The sequence below is a fragment of the Podarcis raffonei genome, chromosome 9, assembly GCF_027172205.1.
Source record: "Podarcis raffonei isolate rPodRaf1 chromosome 9, rPodRaf1.pri, whole genome shotgun sequence".
NCBI classification, from domain to species: domain Eukaryota; kingdom Metazoa; phylum Chordata; class Lepidosauria; order Squamata; family Lacertidae; genus Podarcis; species Podarcis raffonei.
In genome coordinates this window covers 26,995,439-27,017,870 of record NC_070610.1, presented here as the reverse complement: position 1 = coordinate 27,017,870, position 22,432 = coordinate 26,995,439, and the positions used below count along the sequence as shown (strand labels likewise).

The window sequence follows — 22,432 nt, the reverse complement described above, 5'->3', positions numbered from 1 at the left end:
AACAGGGTTTGATACAGGAACTACAGAGAGATATGATACACTTGTACACGATACACTTGTGGATTTATCCTATGCATGTTTGCCAAAGGAGTCTTACTGAGTTCAGAGAAACTAACTCCTAAGCATGAATGCACAGATTTGCAGCCTTTTCTACCTATTTTCTATTGAGTAAAAAGCTAAACAACCCTAATGTAACAATGAAGTAGTCTTTTCCCTCGCTAGATTAAAAAATTTAAATTTAAATTAAATCATTTAAAATTCCAGATTGAATGTAATCCTTATACTAAATATAACACTTTTCCTTCAGCAGTCACCTGCATCATATGAAAATCCTATGTCCCCCTGCTAGTAAATGCAAAACGACCATTTTCAGATTTGGTGCAACCCATTCTAAAGCACAAAGTGGGCATTAACTTAAGTACTTCAATTGCTAAAGAGCTCAAACACATAATACATTAGTCTTTTAGAACAATGTGTAATGAAACTTTAGAGTGCGCCAAAAACTTTTTTTTTAATTGTTCCAGCTTTATTTTGTAATTGCACATAGATGAGACTAGCTGCTAGGATTTAAATACAGTGATACCTTGGTTTAAGAACAGCTTAGTTTATGAACAACTTGGATTAAGAATGATGCAAACCCGGAAGTATGTGTTTTGGTTTGTGAACTTTGCCTTGGAATAAGAACATGTTTCGCTTCCTGTTGAGTGTGTTCCATTTGTAAATTGAGTCCCCCGCTGCTATGGGAAAACATGCCTTGGTTTAAGAATGCTGTGGTTTAAGAACAGACTTCCGGAACGGATTAAGCTCGTAAACTAAGGTACCACTGTACTAGGAACTGTGAAAAGCCTTCATCCCAGGTTTGTGCATGAGGAAAATCTGTGGACATCATGTCAATGTTGAGTGGCAGGGTGTCAACAGAATTTAGAGAGCTTGTGTTTGGTGGCTAGTTATATATGAAACTTTTCCATGTTCATTCACTTGTTAGAATTCCTACCCACCCTTCACCATAAATTCCAGGGCAAGTTACGGAAATTATAAAATATTCAAATCAATTAAATTACAGTCATGGTAGATCCTAGGATTATCCAAGTGGGCAATGATATGTCTAAGCAACTTTTAAAAAATAACAAAAGCCTCTGCTGGAAATTACAGTACCATTCCCTCAGTTCAACAGTAACATGAAGACGCACTAACACAAAATTGATAAAATCTTTATATTCACATTTAACAGTTGAATTTTCCACAGTGACTAGTGTTAGTTTTCTGTGTACCTTCAGCCACTATAGAAGTTGAAACCACTGTATTAAGCAAGCCCAGGAAAGTAACATTAACATTAAAAATTAACATTAAAAAAAAGTATTTGTAAAGCAGAATAAGGCACAAAGGAAAGAAGTCTTGAACTTGGAAGCTGAGGTTATATGATAACCCATGTGGCAATGAGTATGATCAAACTTACTCTTTTACTGAGGCAAATCACTGGCCACATACTACAACCTAAAGTACAGCAGCAACAAAGGCAGCCACAAAGCAGCCATCGGACATTGACTGGAAGATTCTTCTTAAGACAGCTATTCACTCTGCTGATGCTGGCTTTGAACTCCTCAGGTGCAACCTGCAAGAAAGAACCATGAAGCATTGTGATAAATCTAATGTCTGATTTACATTAACAAATCCATTTTTGTTTTAAAAGCAACATTAAACTCACAAAATTACAATCTCTGTCAACTCTCCTTATGAATTTCATTCCACGGATACTTACTTTTCCTGTTAAGGATGAAGGAAATTCTGCTTCAAATTTGTTGCTCAGTCCAAACCTGCAGACAGAAAATGAACATATTCTTTAACTCTACATGGTATGGCATGCTTTACAGGGTAATTTTATTTGCTTTGATAGGAAAAATAAAGTCAGGGAACTACATTGCATAACCATAAGCTCACAAATGTTGGAGGGAATATATTTTGTCTCCTTTAACGTTATGTATTTACTGTGGCAAGTGCTATAACAGCTACACCAAACACTATTGATGCATAAAGTTGTGAAGCAAGTCTCACTGAAATGTGAATAATCTATTTGGAAAGTGCACTACCAGCTCAAAGTCGCTTATGCTTTAAAAAGCTATGTTTGCATGACATAAATATAGCTAAAAAACTGAGAGCAAAGATTCCAGAAGAAAGGACAAAACTTAGGGACCATGAACACATTCTTGTGCGTTTCCAAATTGCTATGGAACTATTACACAATCCACAGCATTACAGTGGTACCTCGGGTTACATACGCTTCAGGTTACATACGCTTCAGGTTACAGACTCCGCTAACCCAGAAATAATGCTTCAGGTTAAGAACTTTGCTTCAGGATGAGAACAGAAATTGTGCTCCGGCGGCGCGGCAGCAGCAGGAGGCCCCATTAGCTAAAGTGGTGCTTCAGGTTAAGAACAGTTTCACGTTAAGTACGAATTAAGTACTTAACCCGAGGTACCACTGTATTGACTTTTTATCCTGCACAGTCTTCCAGCCTCATCTTAGTTTGTTGATTGGGTTTAACACTTTTCCTCATTCATTTAAAACAAAATTTATCTACTAAAAGCAAGTGCAACTGAAGGGATACCCGTATGCATTCTGACATTCAGGAATAACCCCGTATTGGGCAAGTAGAAGAGACAACAGCTTGCGATCCTATTATTCAGCTGACTGCATCTTTCTGTTGTTGGATTTGTCTGCATAGGTGTCTCCCCACTTACACCGGGGTTACATTTCTGGGTACCGCTAGTGAAATTATGTATCATGGGGAACACCATCTAAAAAGTCTGTAAACACCTTCTAAACTTCACCAAGCGCCACCAAAAATCCACTAAACTCCACCACAATCACTCCCTCCAAACCTCCTTTCTCAAAGTCCAACTCTCCACAGGCCTTAAAAGGTCAGTTCAAAGACTCATGCGATCACAGTTGCAAAGGCTCCTGGAACTGCTAGTTGTTTTCCTGCTCTTTTTGAGCCATTTTTGCAATTTAAATCAGTTTATTTCCCATCACTGTGCACAAACATGTCTCCTTTAACGTATGTATGCACACTGTGCACAACCCAAACACATCTACTGGGGAATCTCAAGAAATATGCAGTCCTCTACAAAACTGGGGGGAAAGATGAGATTAATCATGCATGGCCATTCTCAGCGCCATACTATGTGAGAATGGAACTGCAACATTGTTATGGAAAACTAGTTTGGCATGCATATGGCTAGCATCTGCCAGGGAACTACAAACATCTGAAATTCCCCAATATGTACCCACTACCTCCTGGGTTTTTATGGACAGGCTTCGCTTCGAACAGGGAATCTCTGGACCACTCCAAGTTGCACTAACTGCCAATTATTTTCTAGCTCCATTCAAGGTGCAGACCACCACCTTTAAAGCCTTGAAAAGTCTGGAACACTACACCTGCAAGAATGCTTCCCCCCACACCTGCCAACATATGCAGGGAAGGCCTGCTGCATAACATCAATAGCAAACTCGGGTGATTCAGTGACAAAGGGCTTAAGAGTGAAATTGGTGCAACTGCAAAATAAGAGGGCTACATCAGCAAACAAAAAACAAATAAAAATCCAAAACGAAAACCACCAACAAACCAGCAGGTATGCTATGGCTTCCAGAATGTTAAGCGTCAGAAAATAAAACTGGGAAAGTGTGTGCATGTGTACATGAATGTGAGTGATACAGAGACAGTGAGAGAATTGGCCCACGTAAAGCGCTGTGGGTTAAACCACAGAGCCTAGGACTTGCCGATCAGAAGGTCGGCGGTTCGAATCCTCGTGATGGGGTGAGCTCCCGTTGCTCGGTCCCAGCTCCTGCCACCCAGTAGTTCGAAAGCACGTCAAAGTGCAAGTAGATAAATAGGTACCGCTCTGGCGGGAAGGTAAACGGCGTTTCCGTGCGCTGCTCTGGTTCGCCAGAAGCGGCTTAGTCATGCTGGCCACATGACCCGGAAGCTGTACGCCAGCTCCCTCGGCCAATAACGCGAGATGAGTGCCGCAACCCCAGAGTCGGTCACAACTGGACCTAATGGTCAGGGGTCCCTTTACCTTTAAGCCCCTTACAGATTACAGTATCTTGAAGGCTTAGTAATGCAGAACTATGGCTGACATGCTGAGCACTCTTGTTAGGGGGTGAGGATGCACTGCAGCATTGTGTTGCAGGTCCTATTTGATCTACCTGTTGAGTAACTACATTAAGTGGCAACTTTTCCATAATAATAATAATAATAATTTATTATTTATACCCCGCCCATCTGGCTGGGCCTCCCCAGCCACTCTGGGCGGCTTCCATAAAAACCAAAAATACAGTAAAATATCACACGTTAAAAACTTCCCTGAACAGGGCTGCCTTAAGATGTCTTCTGAATGTCAGGTAGTTGTTTATCTCTTTGACATCTGCTGGAAGGGCATTCCACAGGGCGGGCGCCACTACCGAGAAGGCCCTCTGCCTGGTTCCCTGTAGCTTTGCTTCTCGCAATGAGGGAACCGCCAGAAGGCCCTCGGCGCTAGACCTCAGCGTCCGGGCAGAATGATGGGGGTGGAGACGCTCCTTCAGGTATACTGGACCGAGGCCGTTTAGGGCTTTAAAGGTCAGCACCAACACTTTGAATTGTGCTCGGAAACGTACTGGGAGCCAATGTAGGTCTTTCAAGACCGGTGTTATATGGTCTCGGCGGCCGCCCCCAGTCACCAGTCTAGCTGCCGCATTCTGGATTAGTTGTAGTTTCCGAGTCACCTTCAAAGGTAGCCCCATGAACATTCAAAGTCTTTTCAACACTTTTCCCCAAGAAATACTACTTGCATTCCTCTTGTCTTCAGTTTTAGGGGCAAGTTAAAGCGTTATAGTTCCAATTAAGCAACCAAGCCACTTTTCTTACCATTTCTATTGCTATATTTGTGTTTTAGTTATTGCATTGTTTTTCTTGTTGACTGCTATATTTGATATTTTATTGCAGCCACCTTGACAAAAATAATAAAGGACTGCCAGTGTATTTAAGTATAAATAATGGTGTCTATCGCCAGACATGGTGTCACAGTGTGCAAACATGTCTACCACATAAACTGTGAAGTGACCTACTGTGGAATATGTAGTGTAATGAAGGGCAAGAAACTGGGATCTCAACTTGCAGGTATATTGAGAATCTTCCAACCCCCGGTTCCAAGCCAGAGTGTCGTAACAGTGTAAATTTGCAGCTGGGTTAGAAAGCAGTTTGCAAGTTCTTTGGTATATGTGCACCTCAAAAAGGTGTACAGAGGAATGGGAGCCAATGGAACTCTCCCATAAGAATTTAGACACTTTTGCAAAGTATTGAAAGAGTATACAAAGTGGACCAATTCTTAGGACACTTTTTTAAGAAATTAAAAAAAGAGAAAGGCAGCTACTGTATGTGTATGAATGTTTGACTGATGCAAAGTTACATCAAATAAGCTATACACTTCAATCACATTCTAGTTATTAATCAGATTTATGAACAGAAGATCTAAAGTGTAAGCCAAGGAACTTCGGCAGAATCTCTGGAAGTAATCATGTCATCCTTAACCATAAGTGACTCTGCAAGGTCAAGCGGCTGCATTTGAAATATCTTAAGCTCTTAGGGCATGTGTTATTCTCTCATCTTGACCTCTTTCTTTCTAGTAGTCAAAAAAGTCTGACCTTTTGCTCCCAAGAACACAATTAACTGTGGAGAAGAGATTACACCATAAAAAAAGAATCATAATGAACCATGATGGCCTGATAATTAGCCACTAATAACTCCCATGCAGAGAAGAAGAACATAGGAACTGGGATAAGTGCTCTACAAAGTGTTAAAATATGTGCAAGACTTCAGGAATTGGTCCTGTGGTTGTCCTACCACATCTCATTTCCCCCCTAAAGTCACTGGAATAACTAGTGGTCCAGACGTACTGGGGACCAAAACAATTTCACGCTGGGAGAAGCGAGGTTCAAAGTTTTGTATACTTTATCCATAGGAACCTGGGCCTCGCTCTCTCGCTGACAGGGATATCAAAAACTTCCACAACACACAGAAACCTGAAGCCAAATACATTCCGAACACTACAAAAGCCTTAAAAACAGAATGTTTACTTTTCTTTCTTGAAATTTAGAACAGAAGTCTACCCAGCTGAATGAATAAAACCAACTGATTTTTTTCTATTTTTTAAAAAGTGTGGTTTTAAAAATATGGGCCAATATGAAATTTGAATTTAAAACATACAAGTTAAAATCTATACTTCCCTTCTGATCATTACAAATACAATGCAGTAGGCCGTGTATCACATTTGCTGTTTTGGCAAATTATGAAATTTATGATTAGCATGGAAATTTATTTACATGTTATGGAAAAATACTGCTTAATTACCACTTTTGCTTCTAGGAGGTTTGGTATGTTTGTGCCAAAAAACAACACACTTAACTCTCTATGGTCTATTTGTTCAAATAAGTGATACAGTGGTACCTTGGCTTATAAACACTTCAGGTTACAGTCTCCACTAACCCGGAAGTAGTACCTTGGGTTAAGAACTTTGCTTCAGGATGAGAACAGAAATCGCACGGCAGCAGCGGGAGGCCCCATTAGCTAAAGTGATACCTCAGGTTAAGAACAGTTTCAGGTTAAGAACAGACCTCCGGAACATATTAAGTTCCTAACCAGAGGTACCACTGTATTGAATAGTGTCCTGACATGCAGAAACCCAAACAATTTGATAGTTGTATCTCTTTCACTAAGTCTTTTATGCTCCTAGGTATTCTGCATATAAGCATTACTTAGCTGCATATCAGTGTGTTTTAATTATGACAGCAACCAATGAGGCACATTTATTCAGCAAATGCCCAATTTACAAGACAGGAAATCTGATTTAAATCAATCCATCATCACAGCTAGAACTCCAACAAGAACAAGTAAAGACAGATAAGAAGCAAGTTTCCTGTTCTCATACTTTAACAAATTTCCTTTTGTAGAAAGAGGCACATTTGCCAGCAGCCAAGAAGTATCTATGCTTGCAGAACGCTCACTCACATACACAAAGTACCCTTCCTTTTCACTCCAAGGTCTTTTCTATTATGTCCAGCATTCCAAAGCTCTCTTGCATAGACAAGTTGCATTTATCCAGCAACTTTAAAAAATGCTACAACTGAGGGCAGTGACAGCACACAATACATGCTACCCCACTAGTGTCGCATCTGAGGCTGCCCTATTTTAAAAACATTTATTCTCTACCGCAGCAGCTTAGAGGATCAACACAAAGTTCCCTTTGAAGGAAAATCAAGGATGCATGACTGAGAGGTCCACACTTCTATATGTGCTGCCATTTCAACAACAAACTTGTCAAGGTGAAACCTTAATAGCTATTATCACTCAGTACACACAAGTGCTATATTACCACCATTTGAAGAATTCATAGTTATTGCCTCATATGAATTATTCATGCCTTGAGGCAGAAAAATAAGGGGATGGGTCCAGAATAATAACAATAACAATATAATTTTATTATTTATACTCCGCCCATCTGGCTGGGTTTCCCCAGCCACGTTGGGCAGCTTACAGCATATGTAAAACATAGTAAAATATCAAACATTTAAAACTTTCCGATACAGGGCTGCCTTCAGATGTCTTCTAAAAGTTACATACCGTATTTTTCGCCCTACAGGACGCACTTTTTCCCCTCCAAAAATGAAGGGGAAATGTGTGTGCGTCCTATGGGGCGAATGCAGGCTTTTGCTGAAGCCTGGAGAGCGAGAGGCGTCGGTGCGCACCGACCCCTCTCGCTCTCCAGGCTTTAGGAAGCTATCCACAAGCCTTGCGCGCCTGGTGGGAGTTGCTCCCGGGCTTGCAAGGCTTGCGAGCAGCAGCCTGCAGCCCGAAGCACGGGACGCCCTCCGGAGGGCACCCCGTGCTTCGCGCAGGTGTCCATAAGCCTTGTGCGCCCGGGGGGAGTTGCCGCCGGGCTCGCAATGCTTGTAGGCAGCAGCCTGAAGCCCAAAGCATGGGGCGCCCTCCGGAAGGCTTGTGGATAGCAGCCTGTTCTGGGGTTCCCCCGGCCCCAGCCCAGCAGCTGGGGGGGAAATATTTTTTTTTTATTCATTTCCCCCCCCCAAAGTGAGGTGCATCCTATGGGCCGGTGCGCCCTATAGGGCGAAAAATACGTTCTTTATCTCCTTGACATCTGAGGGGGGTGCATTCCACAGGAAGGGAGCTGTAATAAGGCTGTAAACCTATACCTGCCTAACTGAGAGTAAGCCCCACTGAACTCAATGGGATTTGCTTCTGAGAAGACATGCCTATATTGCCTTATAAGTTAGTTACACTTAGGTCATATAGAAATCAATGTGAAAAATTCATGTCCTTCTGATTTCACTCATTGATTTCCCTAGTACAACTAACTTTACCAGAGTTGTTCTGTAAAAAAGAATAATCACACATTCCAGGAAATGAGTCCACTCTACTACATTTAATAATAATAAATAATAATAATAATAATAATAATAATAATAATAATAATAATAATTTATTATTTCTACCCCGCCCATCTGGCTAGGTTTCCCCAGTCACTCTGGTCGGCTTCCAAAAGAAGGTTAAAAATATATTTTAAAACATCAGTCATCAAAAACTTCCCTAAGGGCAAATTTCTCCTCCTTCCCACACAATAGGGGGATCCAACTACAAAATGGGCCACAAGAGTACTTAGACATGGAACCCGTAAACCACACGCCACCTTGTCATGCAGAGGGAATGGGAGGGAGGCCAAAATTTGACACAACCCAGTCCAGCCCTCACACTGCCATCCCAAAACTGGCTAAGCAAGGCACTGGGCTTTGGAAAGGAGGCAAAAGGCGCTGTCAGTGTCCTGGACCCTCCCACCTCCTTCCTAAAGCTGGGAAAGCACTAACTATGATTTGGGAAGGAGGTGGGAGACCCTGTCAGAGCCCTCATGCCTCCTTCCTAAAGCCCAGTATTACACTTACCCAGCTTGGGTAAGACAGCACAATAAATGGTAGGGGTGTCAAATGTTTCCAAGGGCTGCCCAAAAAGGCTTTGAAGGACACATGTGGCCCTCGGGCTATGCGCTGGACCACCCTAGAATCATTTCTAGTAGAAAGAAAATTTCAGGTTTTTTCAAAGCAGAGGTGAAAGTCATATGTCTGTGGTGACTGAAGCAACAGGTGTGACTTTTACCTTTGTACGGCAAGCTATGCTCCACCTTCACAAAAATAAGAGGTTTCTATACCCAAACTCCACACACTTTTCTCTATGTTCCATCTCAGCAAGCAAGAAATATGAGCACAATTCAAGGAAACATTCCAGCCAGGCAAAAGCCCTTGAGGAAAGCATGGAACAAGGCTGTTGAAAGCTGTTGCCTGGACAGAGGTGATGTAGCCTGGAAGAGTCCCATGGAGGTTACCCTTGCAAACCCTCTAAGATTAACAAAAGGAATTCTGTATTGAAAAACCATCTGTATTTGGCTCCTGAGCCAACACCAGTCCTCATAAATAGTGTTCATGTGATCACTGGAACCAAGTTGAGTCTCTTCAGAAGACATTCCTCCAGAAAGATTTCAAGCATGATAGTGTTGGGAAGAAAGTCAGGTAAATGAACTATAATGGCTGCTTCCGACAATACAGCTGTTAGCAGCAATACCTATGCAAGCTAATCTCTTGACAAAAAGGCAAAACAACTATCCCACCCCATCCTCAAACAGAATACCAGCAAAAAAAGAAAGCATGCCACCCAACAAGCAATTAAAATTGGGAGGGGTGGGAAGCCCTTGGCAGGCACAAAGGGGTCCTGCTGCCCAAAGACAGCACCCCAGATCATACAACTGCAGTAGTTGGAAGGAACTCCAAGGGCCATCAACCCCATGCCCCATGCCCCATTCTACCACCTTCCCTTCCACAGTCAAACAGCTCTGTCAGAAGGTTCCTTCTGATGTTTAGTCGGAATCTCTTTCCTTGTATCTTGAAGTCATTGGTTTGGGTCTTACCCTCTGGAGGAGAAAACAAGTTTGCACCATCTTCCATGTGACAACCCTTGAGATATTTGAAGATGGTTATCCTATCTCCTCTCAGATTCCACTTTTCCAGGCTTAACTTATACAACTTCCTCAACCATTGCTCATAAGCCTTGTTTTCTAGACCCATGATCATTTTGGTCGACTTCCTCTGCACATATTCCAGCCTGTCAATATCCTCCTTAAATTGTGGTGCCCAGAAATGGGCACAGTACTCCAGGGCAGGGTCTAACTAAGGCAGAAAAAAGTGGTACTATTACTTCCCTTGATCTGGCCACTATACTTCTGTTGATGCTTATTCATGTTACAAACTTATCCATGTTGCAATTTTCACTGAATGTCTTGTGGAAGTGGTCCTACAAACAAAAGTCTGTTTGAAAACAGTGTTGGAACATACTCAATTTTAGACAAGTTGATAGAAGAGCCAAGTCTCAATGCTGATTTAACACTGGAATTAACTATATATCCTGAAACAATGCATGATACTGCGAGTTACCAGTGTTTTAAATGATATGACAGATGTGTTCGGTAAACTCATGTCTGAAAAGAACTGTGATCTAAAACTAAGTCATAGCATGTACTATATTATAAAATTGATGCTTTGGAAGGAAATTATTAGTGCAGATGGGCGTGGGGGTTTCTGTCAGTGCTGATCAGTCTACAGCAAGCCCCATGGTAGCGCTTTGAGGTATCAACAACCAGCTAATCATAAATTCTTCCAAAGATTTCAAACCATGAGGCAAAGGAAAATGGGTTACCTGATGTCACTGTGACATGAGGTAAATGACAGGCAGTTGGTCCCATCAACCTTTCAAAGTTCACCTGCAGAGAGGGGAAAGAGATAAGGAGCTGACCCACTGGCCAAATCCTGCTCTTCCCTCCACATTAAAGTGTTGTTACAAAATCTTTATTTTATATGAAAGACACGTGCTCTAAAAGAGAAAACTATCCTGTCCTAAGTATAGAAATATTAAACAGATTCAAAGTTATGATACAATAAACATAAAAATTCAGGCTATAAATGAATGTTATATAAATATTAAATGCATGTTTTGCAAAAGCATTCAGCCTGATTTAAAATAAAATATACTACCGTATTTTTCGCACTATAGGACGCACTTTTTCCCCTCCAAAAATGAAGGGGAAATGTGTGTGCGTCCTATGGTGCGAATGCAGGCTTTCGCTGAAGCCTGGAGAGCGAGAGGGGTTGTGCGCACCGACCCCTCTCGCTCTCCAGACTTCAGGAGAGCCCCACTGCCAGCCCCACAAGCTCGGGGGACAGCGGGGAGGCGGAACGCCGCCATCCCGCTGTCCCCCGACTTGGCTAGAAGGCTGGCGGGGGGGAGAAGCCTGCTCCTCCCCATCGCCAGCCCCGCAAACTCGGGGGACAGCGGGAAAGGCGCAGCGCGCCCTTCCCGCTGTCCCCCGACTTGGCTAGAAGGCTGGCGGGGGGGGGAGAAGCCTGCTCCTCCCCGTCGCCAGCCCCGCAAACTCGGGGGACAGCGGGAGAGGCGCAGCGCGCCCATCCCGCTGTCCCCCGACTTGGCTAGAAGGCTGGCGGGGGGGAGAAGCCTGCTCCTCCCCGTCGCCAGCCCCGCAAACTCGGGGGACAGCGGGAGAGGCGCAGCGCGCCATCCCGCTGTCTCCCGACATGGTTTGGAGGCTGGCGGAGGGCTTCCTCCTCCCCCAGCCCCGCAAGCTCCCAGAGCGATGCCAAAACTGTGCGCAGCTTCGGCATGGCTCTGGGTCCCGTTCTGGGGGAGGGGGAAGCTCGGGCTTCCCCCGCCCCAGCCCCGCGCCTGGCGGAGGGGGGGAATAAATTTTTCCCCTTTATTTTCCCCCCCAAATCTAGGTGCGTCCTATGGACCGGTGCGTCCTATAGTGCGAAAAATACGGTAGTTATTCCTTTTAAATTGTATAATTACCTAACACTTATTATGTTTGTCAATTAGGTCAACTGAGCAACATTCCATACCTTAATTAACCATTTTCTAATCTAATCAAATTGCTCTACTGGAATGGCTAGGAAAAACAAAGAGTAGTGTATTGTTGAAAGCTAACAGATTTTCTTGTGGCATAAACTTTTGTGGATTAGAGTCCATATCATCGATGAAGTGAACATCAGAGGAAATAACACAATCTTCTTAGCTTGCCTATGCTATTTGCACACCTGTGCTGCAAAAAGGTGTTCTGCTTACTGATCAAGCTTTCCCCTTCCACTGTAGCTGTTAAATTAGCAGGTTTGGGTTATTGCTATTACTGCTGTTTTGAATAGTCACTTTGAACAGTGGGGTCAAATGACCATTAAATAGTCCTCTAAATCCACATATATTTTTGTAAAGCGCTTTGAGGTTGTTGTTGTCTTACAATCAAGCAGTGTATAAATTTCATGAAATAAATCTCTCTGGCAACTTGAGGACTCCATTCATCTGATGAAGTAGGCTCTTGTCTATGAAACTTCTATGCCACAATCTGCTAATGCTTTAGGCCAGGCATGGACAATCTGCACCTCCTGGCCTAATTTCAAAAGCTCTCTGCAAGCTACCTCCCTGGATGTCTGAGAAGAGTCATCTGCCCCACACCCCACAATCCACTAAGCCAGTGGTTCCAAATCAGCAAAGTACTGCAGACACCCTGCTTTTCAAAAGCCAAGCCATGATACCTCTGTGGTAGTTTGTGTTATGTGAATGGTACCACCATACCCTGCAACATGTCCCAGTGCAAAACCCAGGACACGCGTTTTCCAGGCCGTGCAACAGCATAGAAGGTGTGGTAGAAGCAGGGAGAGGAAATGGGAAGCCCTGCCTGCTAGCAGCATGCAGCTGACAGATTACCCTCAAGGGAATACGGTGTTCCTTCCCCCCCCCCTTCCAAGTTTTCAGTGCTAAAAGACTTTTGTGCATGTTTGCTGTAATCAGGAAGAGACTAGCATAGTTACTTCTCTGGAATTTCCTAAAACAGTGCACTTTTATACTGGGTCTCCTAGGCATGCAGATTATTGGCCACTGTATACGGAAGATAAAACAGAATCAGCAGTACAGCTTCAGAATATACTTTGATGGTGTATTATCAGCTGGTGTAGATCATACAGGAAGATATTCCCAAAGGCCAGAATCCCTCCTGAGACAAAAGCTATATTCTATAACAACAGCAACCTCCAAAACAAGCCACCTTAGAGAAATTCAAACAATACAGCATTGGCTTGTTTATTATTGTTGTTCTCAATGTACTTTGTAAACTCTCTGCTAGGGATCAGGTCATTTCTATGTTCTAAAGACAGCCAAGCAGAGTCCTGAGACTACATAAATGTTAATATTAACATTTAACATGTCTTTGTCATTTTATGATAGGGATTTTTTTTTAAAAAAAGACAAAGGACTATATTTATTTAGGCTGCTATTACTTATCATTAAGGTTTTGATATACGATCTGTTATGCAGACGTTTCAAGGCAATGTACAGTAGGACCATAAAATGCAAACCAAAGATATACAGATACAATTAAAATCAAGTGATCAACATTCTTCACTTTGCTATTATATCAGTTCAGTTATGCGGACACAAATAGACACTAAGCTATGCAAATCCTTGAAGGTAAATTTGCGGACATATATTTGATCACTGAACTGATATAGCCATAGATACTGCTAACCTAGCATTATCATCCCACACTACATAACTTCCCTAAAGCAAATCCAAATGGCAAGCACAAGCTTAGTCTGTAAGCCAGCCTTCACTAACCTGATATTCTCTAGCTGTTTTGAACTACAATTCCCATCAGCTCCAGCTGGAATGGCCATGTTGGTTAGAGCTGATGAGAGTTGTAGTCCAAAAATCTGGAGGTCACCAAGTTGGCAAAGGCTGCTGTAAGCAAATGTGCCTACACGTGACCTCAACTGCAAACTATGGAATAGACCTATAATGATCAAAAAGACATTTAATTAGACAGATGACCCCGAAGTGGACTATACATCTGACTAGAATTCTATTAAAAGAGGATTAGACAATTTCATGGAGGAGAGAGCTATCACTGGCTATTAGCCATGACGGCTAGGCTCTGCCTCCACAGGTGGAAGAAGCAATGCTTCTGAATAACCAGCTGCTGGAACTCACAAGAAGAGAGAATGCTCTTGTGCTCAAATCCTGCTTGGCTTCCCATAAGCATCTGCTCAGACACTGAGAAAACAGGATACTGGACTAGATAGGTTTGAGAAATAATTCTCAAACCACTAGACAGTCTTTTTAGGGTATCTAGACCAGTACTAGATAGCAGGGCCAATGGAATGCAATAAATCCAGGAGGTCTAACTTCAAGGGCCATTCTAGCCTTTAATTCATTGAGCAACCTCAATTCCTCATCTGTACAATGTGAATCATAACATTAAAAGTTGTAAGGGTGAGCACAATATCTCACTTAATTAAACATGGTATAGAAGTGATAAATAATAGGATTAATAGCAACATGATGGATAATTGATTAATTTTTCACTGTAGAAAGTCTCTCTAACAGTAACTGGTTTACTATGAAATCTAAATTTAATACCAATGTGTTAAAACATACACATTTCAAACTGAAACGAATATCCTTTTAATAGGCATTAAAAAAGAAAAAATTGTTTACATAAGAGCAATAAACTGGGATGAGGGGGAGAATCTGACATCTGAGGTCAGATATTATAAATATAAAATAGGCCATATTCCTCTTGAACCAAAGAACTGACAAGCTTTTAAAAGAGATAGTATTCAGGTATCCGGTATCTCACCACAATCATCCACTTAAGCTTGATGATCTTGAATTTCTCAATAACTACCCAAATTCTACTGTGTGTTCAGTTTCTCAGGTTCTCCAAGCAAACCAGAAGACTGTCATGAGGGAAGATAATCCAGACATCAGAAGTTTGATGCCATGAATATTTTGATGATATTCAATTTGCCTGCTCCTTTCCTTCTTACCCTAGGGAAACTGTAAAGGTTCTAATCCAGTGTCTAAGATCAGTGAAGGACTGGATGTGGATTGACAAATTGAAGCTTAATCCAGACAACACAAAACACAGATCAAGGAGTGACAGTTCAGCTTGTTTTGCATGGAGGTTATGCTATCAGGTCTACAGTTAGGGAGACCTCCTTGGCCTAGCCTTGATATTGGAAGTTGAGATGGCAGATGAACATATGAAACAGGTGCAACTGGTGCACCAGTCTAGAGACACATGATAAAACATGCCTTAGTTATCGCATAACTGGACTACTGTTGATGCACTTTACATGGGACTGCCTTTGAAGAGCATCTGGAAACTTCTGTTGATACAAAAAACTGTAGCAAGGATTCTGACTCTAAAGCAATTGGCTCCTTTTGCTCCTCCAGAGGCACTGCCTACCAATTCATATCAGGATCAATTCAAAATGCTGGTCATTACATTAGAAACCCTGAATGGTTTAGGACCAGGATACCTAAATAACCTTTTTAATTTTGTTTGGCCCTGCCAATCTTTTGAGATCAAAGGAAAGAGGCCCCTTTTGCACAGCCTGCCTCCATCTATGATGCACTTGTTTGACAGAGATGCATGAGTGAGCCTTCTCGGTGGCTCTGGTGTCCTTCTTGACCTTAATACATTTTTATTTCAGCAGGTATTCTACCTAACTTATTAAAGATTCCTACTTGTTTTTATTGTTTCCTTTTCACTGTTCTGTCTTCATTTTGTTTTTCAATTTGATTTTTAGTTGTTTTCCATTTAATCGTTAGGATAGAAACTCTCAGAGAGATATCAATACATACATTAATGTCCCTGAATACATACAGAGAGGCAAACAGAAAGCCATTAAGTTTTGCAATTCTACCCACCACCAACCATAGCTGAAAAGAAAAATCTGTAGTATAAATGTATGTGGGCTGCATGATCAAAGTATTTTGATCATCATTAACCAACCAACTAGTATACACACACATTCAGGAATGACAGCATGGGAAACTTCATTTAAATAATTAATTTAAATTAATCATTCTCAAGGTGATTTAAATCAATCCATTTCAAGTAGCATTACTTGTTTGTACTACTGGCTATATCCCTCAACATCCTGGAAATACTCCATGTCAGGAACACAGGACTGCATACTCAGTGTAATCCTAAACTTGTTTCGTCAGAAGTAAACTTCACTGAGCTCAATGGGGCTCATTCACAGATAGCTATAGAATTTGCAACCCTTATAATATGAAATGAGATCTAGTTTAGAAAACAGCAAAGTAAGTGACCCAGATCATATACTGTACTATAAATGCACTCATAGTGCTCTAGACATGCCTGTCATTTTTGTTAACTGCTGTATTTTAAGGGGAGTTTTTCACATCATAACTACTTGGCAGAAAGCTGAAACATGTTATTATGCGTGTAGGTTGAGACTATGACTAATAGAAGCATTAACAACTTACATTCATCTATAGCACAGCTGGTCATGTATAAAAACACACACTTATCCAAATCCCAAGTGTTCTACTTCCTGACATGTCATAATTATTTGGTTTAGTACTTTACATTCTGCTATTAGTCATAATGAATCTCATTAGCTTAGTTTCCCTATTGACCCAATGACGAATTGTGTTTGTATGGAATGCTAGTAAAAAGTGGAGTATGCTCTACATACAAGCATAGCAATAATGGACCTGAGATCACATCCCTTAGCAGTAGGGGATACAATTACATCTGTGAGTATGCACAGACGTTTTGGGATCTCCCAAAATAGGGAAGTCTATGTCCAAACTTGTGACAAGCACAAAATGACATTAAACTTCCCTAGACATACATAATTCTTCATAACAGACTATTCCACAACAGAGCACCTGACCTGCCAGCTGTACTTCTAGGTCCAGAGAGACAGAAGAGCAAAAAGCATGAATAGGTTGGAAAGCTTAAAGCTGCCTGACATTCACACAGCTTGATGAACAGCGCTGAAAGTATATAAACAAATGAATATAAGAATATGGACCAAATTTTAAATGATGGGTTGAATCAATCTCATTTATCTACTCTATGCATCTAAAAACATGGGGGAGGGGCACAGGAAGAGCTGGAGCTCCTAGCAAATCCTAGATGGAGGACACTGGATCATAGAATCATGCAGTTGGAATGATGGATCCAACCCCCTGTACTATGAGGATCCAACCCCCTGTACTATGCAGCTGTGGGACTATGCAGCTGTGGGACCAAACCTGCAACCTTGGCATTATCAGCACCACACTCTAACCAACTGAGCTATTTGGGTTTTTAACAATGTGAAGAGAAAAGAGCCTGGATAATAAACACAAACCTCTGAAAGGTGAGTAGAGGAAAGAGCAAGACAGCTGAAAACCCTTATTCTAAGGATATTGTTCAGAAGTACTATAACACTTTACATTACTTTATCATGACCTTGGACAATACACCAAAACTATTCTGATGAGGAGCAAAATCAGTCCTGCTTCACATCTGGATTCACTGAGTGGATTGGAGAAGCACAATTCCTTTACCTCTCAGTTCATCTTTCCTTCCTTCATGATGACCTACCTCACAAAGCTAAAGCAAGAACTATATATATATATATATATATATATATATATATATATGCACGCCACTACACTGTGGTAGCACAGCAGCTAAGGAAATGTGAGACAGACAGGCCTGAATTCGAATCTTACCTCGGCTTATCTAAGGGCCCTAAAAAACCAACCAGCTTCAGACCCCACCCCATTTGCAACACGGAGAAAACAGGCCTATCTTACAGGGCTGCTGCAAAAGCTTGCAGAGACAGCATTAGCAGCATAGCCTGCTGAAAGTACACATCCCGCTTAGGGTTGCAGCAACTCTTTGTGTTTATAAACACAAAGAGTTGCTGCAACCCTAAGCGGGATGTGTACTTTCAGCAGGCTTTGAAGGCGGAAGGGTTGCAACGAAACTGGACTGCAGAAATCCCCCGCGGAAGGTCAGAGGTGTCTCGACAGGAAGGTGCCAGTTGGGCCCTGCCGAAGCAGCTCCTCGTTTCCTCTTCTCGCCGCCCTCCATCCCTCTTCGCCCACCTCGCTCCCCCGTCTCCCTGCTTCCTCCCTTCCTTACACAGTGACATGGCCGGAGCCGCGCACCACCACCGGGTCCGGCGAGTGCTTGAGCAGCTGCTCCTCCAAGGCCCGCTCCTCGTCCTCCTCTTCTTCGTAGATCTCGTCGAAGTCCGCCATGGCCGGGCCAGGCCGGGCCGCGAGGAAGAGGAAGCAGAAGAGGCCGAGGATGAGAGAGAGGGAGAGAGAGCCAAGAGCAGCAGCAGCAGCAGCCGCTTCTTGGGCCGCCGCCGCCTCCTCCGAAGCTCCGAGCGAAGCGGCCACCGAAGCTTTTCCCTCTCAGGGCCGCCGGGAGGAAGCGCCCGTCATGGTCCCGGGGAGGGGGAAGAGAGAGACGGACAGGAACAACAACAATAACAACATCCGCTCTCCGGCGCCGCGGCAGCCACTGACTGGGAAGCCGAGGGCGCCAAGCCCCGCCCCTTTCCTCGCCGCGCGGCGCTCTCGCAGGAGCACGCACGCACGCGCGAGAGCGAGGGAGCGAGCGCACGCCGGCCTGAGACAGCGAGGCCGCCGCGGAGGCCCCCGAAGCGCACGCGCCGCGCTCGCGCTGCTGTTTGAACAGAGGTGCGGCCAACGGCGGCCGCGCGGCTGGTAGCTGCTGGCTGGAGGGAGGAAGTCGGCCTCCCGGGTGCCATCTTGGGAGGGGAAGAGGCGTCGCCTGAAGCCGGATCGGTCGGCTTGTTTAGCGTGGTCGGCCTCGGCTGCGAAGCCTTGGGTGCTAGGGGGAAAGGAGGCCCAGGGACTCGTTGGAACTTCTCATTGGTCAACAAATAAAACATATGCCTGAGCTGACTGGCAAGTTCAAGTCTTAGCCTTGCAGCTGGAAGCCCATTCATGTGGTGGGTCTCTAGGGTAGCCACTTTTGTTCTGGGAAAATAAGAGGTTTGGGGGGGCGGCGATCCCCCCCAATCTTTTGCTGAAGTGAATTCAAAGCAATCAATGACAATCTATTGCAGTCTAACAGGACGGCCCCTCTGGAATTTGTCACACATGCACACATGAATTTGTAGATCTCTCTGTGCTTGGTCACCCAGAGCTTAAATACATGGCCTTCCACGTGCCCTATCAAACACATGCATTTGGAGAGGATCCCTAATTTGGCATACAGAGAAAGAAAGAGAGAAAAAAGCTCAACAGCTTTGGCTAACCCTCTCCCCCCCCCAGAAGAAAGCTCAACAACTCTAGAAATATTGATTTCTTAATTTTGAGTTCCAAAAAATAGGGGTTGTCTTATACATGGGCACATCTTATATAGAGAAAAATACGTCAGTTTAAGATTGGGCACGTTAAGGGTAGTATGGCTGTAGATGTAGTTGCTGTCAATAAGATTTACTTCCGAGTAGCTAGCTAGTTTAGGTTTGCAACCTTACACTGCAATTCCAGCTCCCTGACTAGGTTTGTCCAGAAGCGAGTAACATTGAGCTGGATGGGACTAAACGTCAAACGGCATTTAAGGCTGCTATCTAAACCACACTTGGTGGAGAGAAAACCACATTAGACACTGGGGCTCGCTTCTAAGCAAACGTGCATAGAATCAGGTTGCACAGCTACAATGCTGTGCACACTCGTTGGGGAGCAAGTCACACAACAGCATACTACAGAGTAAAAATGGGACTGCCAAGGTGGGTGCTTACTTCCTGGGAGTAAGACCTGCTGAATGCAGTAGAACTTACTTTTGAGTGAACATATATGGAAGCAGAGTGAAAACATAAAGTGGTGTTTTCACTCCCAATCAACACTCCTTGTGTTGTTTTATATGATAGTGCAGTCCAAAAACATTTAAACAAACAAAAAGTCTCCTTTTTATTTCAGTGGTTTGGATTTCATGATCAGTTTTTCCTCTATGGCCTTTTGTTTGCAAATATCATATGATTAATACCAATAGGAAATACATTATTTACAATGAATTGGGGAGGGACAGAGTGCGAAAGCAAGGGATAAATAGCCCCTCCTCCAAACCATAATTATAAAAGCATTATAAAGAATCAGGCCTTCTAGCTTAATGACTGCTAAAACCATGGATGGGTGCAGCTGGATGCTACTCTGAAGGACCACATGATACAACTCATTACTGAGGGTAGAATCCCTTAATCCAGAAAGAATTTGTAACATGCCGGACTTAAGGAACTTCTTGTGTTCCGCATTCTGCTCTGCCAAGAAAACCTCTTGGATGCTTTTGAGCATTTCATAGACTTTTCTCTTTCTCTCAATCCTTCATTAAAACAAGGAATGTGTGTGGTCATTTGTTTTATACTTTCCTCCTAATATAAGACAACTGTAATCTTGCCTTCTTTGTTTGTGATCATCACTCCTTAAATATTAGGCATTTACAGTTGGTTAAATAGAGAACACCTGTATAGAGTGCCTGTCTAAAATTCCATCTCTAACACTGAGGGAAGTCTATGGGTGGGGGGAAAGTGATGTATGCTTCTTTTCTTACGTGACTTGCATTAATGGATTATGCTGATTAAATTGTAAAATTCAATTTTACAATTTTAAAAATTTACAATCTTTTAAAAATTAAAAATAAAATTCCATCTCTAACACTAATAAATCTTCAGGAGGGGAATTGTAGCACCTTTAAGACCCCAATATACAGAGCAGCATTTCCTTGTATAAATAGTATCCCTTTAATAAACCAACAATCTTATTTAAATTCTTCCTGGTGTCCATCTCACACCATAGCCTACAGTACCAGCTATGAGGAGGTTTTGAAAGGATTCTGAGTAAACTGGTAGCAGCGGAAAATTAAAGAAGCGCAGATACCTAAACTTGTGTTTATACAAGTAAGGCTGAGGGAACTGGTTTCCCTGACAGTGAGTTTTCCTGAAATGATTATAATTATAATTCATTTACTACATATTATGTTAAGTTCATGCTTTGATGTGCCTGCTTACAGCTGGCCACTGTTGTTGTTTATTAAGCAAAAGCAGCTGCAGGAGCCCACACACACTCCCGCCAAATGTAGATCAAGACTGGGGAGGAATGTGTGTGTTCCCTTTCCCTTCTCTGCACTGATTTTCTACCTCACCTGCAAGGCCAGCCCTACCATTAGGGAGAGCATGTGTGGGGAACCTTTGGCCCTCCAGATATTGCTGAACTACAACTCATCAACACTAGCAAGCATGATCAGGGGGTGATGGGAGTTTTAGCTTGGCAACGTTTGGATGGTCAAAGTTGAGGTAAACAGGCAGCTACTTCAGGTGGTAAATGACTGGGGGTAAGGAGAGGCAGCAAGGTGCTTTTTCAGGGGGTACTCAGGGGTACACAGTACCAGCACACCTTTTTTGTTAAAAACTGAGACACTTACTGTAACAACTTCATGGTGAGTACCAGCACCTATATTTCTAGGGGGGGGCACTGGTATTGGACGATAACATTGTGTATACAGTAGTATACAACCTTCCCTTTCCTTGCCAAACTAGACTGCTTCCCCCAAGTGCATTGGAGAAAGCTGTCCCATCACCAGCATGGTTGGATTCTGTGAATGAAATAGGACTGTGGGGGCATCTTTCTTTCACCTCAGCAGCTGCTAGGTGCCCCCAGATGTCCTGTTTTTCCTGCATATAACAAAAAATATTTGCCTCTAAGTAACAAAGGCTGCCTAAATAGTTCAAAGGAAACTGTACTGATGTAGCACATGTCAATGTACTGAATGCCTTTTCTTAAAAAATAAAAGAAAAAGTATGTTCATTTTAGCATACATAGCTCCTGTCAGCTGGAAAAGCCCAGAGCTATGCATTCCCCCAATGAATTTGCCTGTCAAATCACTATGATAAGTTATAATATCCTAACATCTTTTCCATTAATTATTGTGGCAAATTTTGATCAAGAGAAAATAACAAAAGACAGCTAGTTTCAAAACTGTCAAAACATTCCCATCTATTATTTTTTCATGGGCTTTCTTAATTGTCTGTTAATGTTTGGAAATACAAACATACCTGCAGTCTTTTAATCTAAGCCATTTCGGTTCACTAATGAACACCTTCTTTCCAGAGGCAGCAAATAAAATTATTCTACACATATGGAAATCTAGCTTTTTCTTATAAATTTGTTTTAAAATATCCTTTATTAATTTTCAAGCCAATGTTCCATAGTTTAACTACAACATACAGTACATCCAAATAACATGCACTAAGCCCAAACAAATGTGATATAAATTAATTGGGTCTTTCTTTTTTCCTTTCAGCTAGTAAGCAATATACCACTGGCATACAGTCTTGCATTTTGCCATAGCAATCCATATAAATCCAGAGGTGTCCAGTTGTTCCTTTTCCTGTCCTGTTCACAAAACAATAAATTTCCTTCAAATTCTA

The 22,432-nt window shown here is 42.6% G+C and overlaps 2 protein-coding genes across 3 annotated transcripts in view; one reads left to right on the top strand and one right to left on the bottom strand.

Moving 5' to 3' along the window:
* Positions 1–18,291, bottom strand: part of CHIC2 (cysteine rich hydrophobic domain 2) — a 27,718-nt gene extending 9,427 nt beyond the window's left edge. Inside the window, exons 1-3 of the mRNA XM_053404442.1 lie at positions 18,115–18,291; positions 1,760–1,814; positions 1,457–1,612 (exon numbers count right to left, since the gene is read on the bottom strand). Of these exons, the coding sequence (XP_053260417.1) occupies positions 1,457–1,612; positions 1,760–1,814; positions 18,115–18,233 (330 nt within the window). The 5' untranslated portion in view covers positions 18,234–18,291. The remainder of the gene's footprint in view (positions 1–1,456; positions 1,613–1,759; positions 1,815–18,114) is intronic.
* On the top strand, positions 18,267–22,432 carry LOC128421524 (scavenger receptor class F member 2-like). 2 transcript variants are annotated; one of them, XM_053404445.1, is made up of 2 exons: positions 18,267–18,680; positions 22,306–22,432. In XM_053404445.1, exons 1-2 carry the CDS (start codon positions 18,283–18,285, stop codon positions 22,307–22,309), a joined length of 402 nt encoding a protein of 133 aa, XP_053260420.1. In that variant the 5' UTR covers positions 18,267–18,282; the 3' UTR covers positions 22,310–22,432. The 2 variants fall into 2 exon arrangements, with proteins under 2 accessions (XP_053260420.1, XP_053260419.1); XM_053404444.1 differs by having other exon boundaries at positions 18,267–18,707.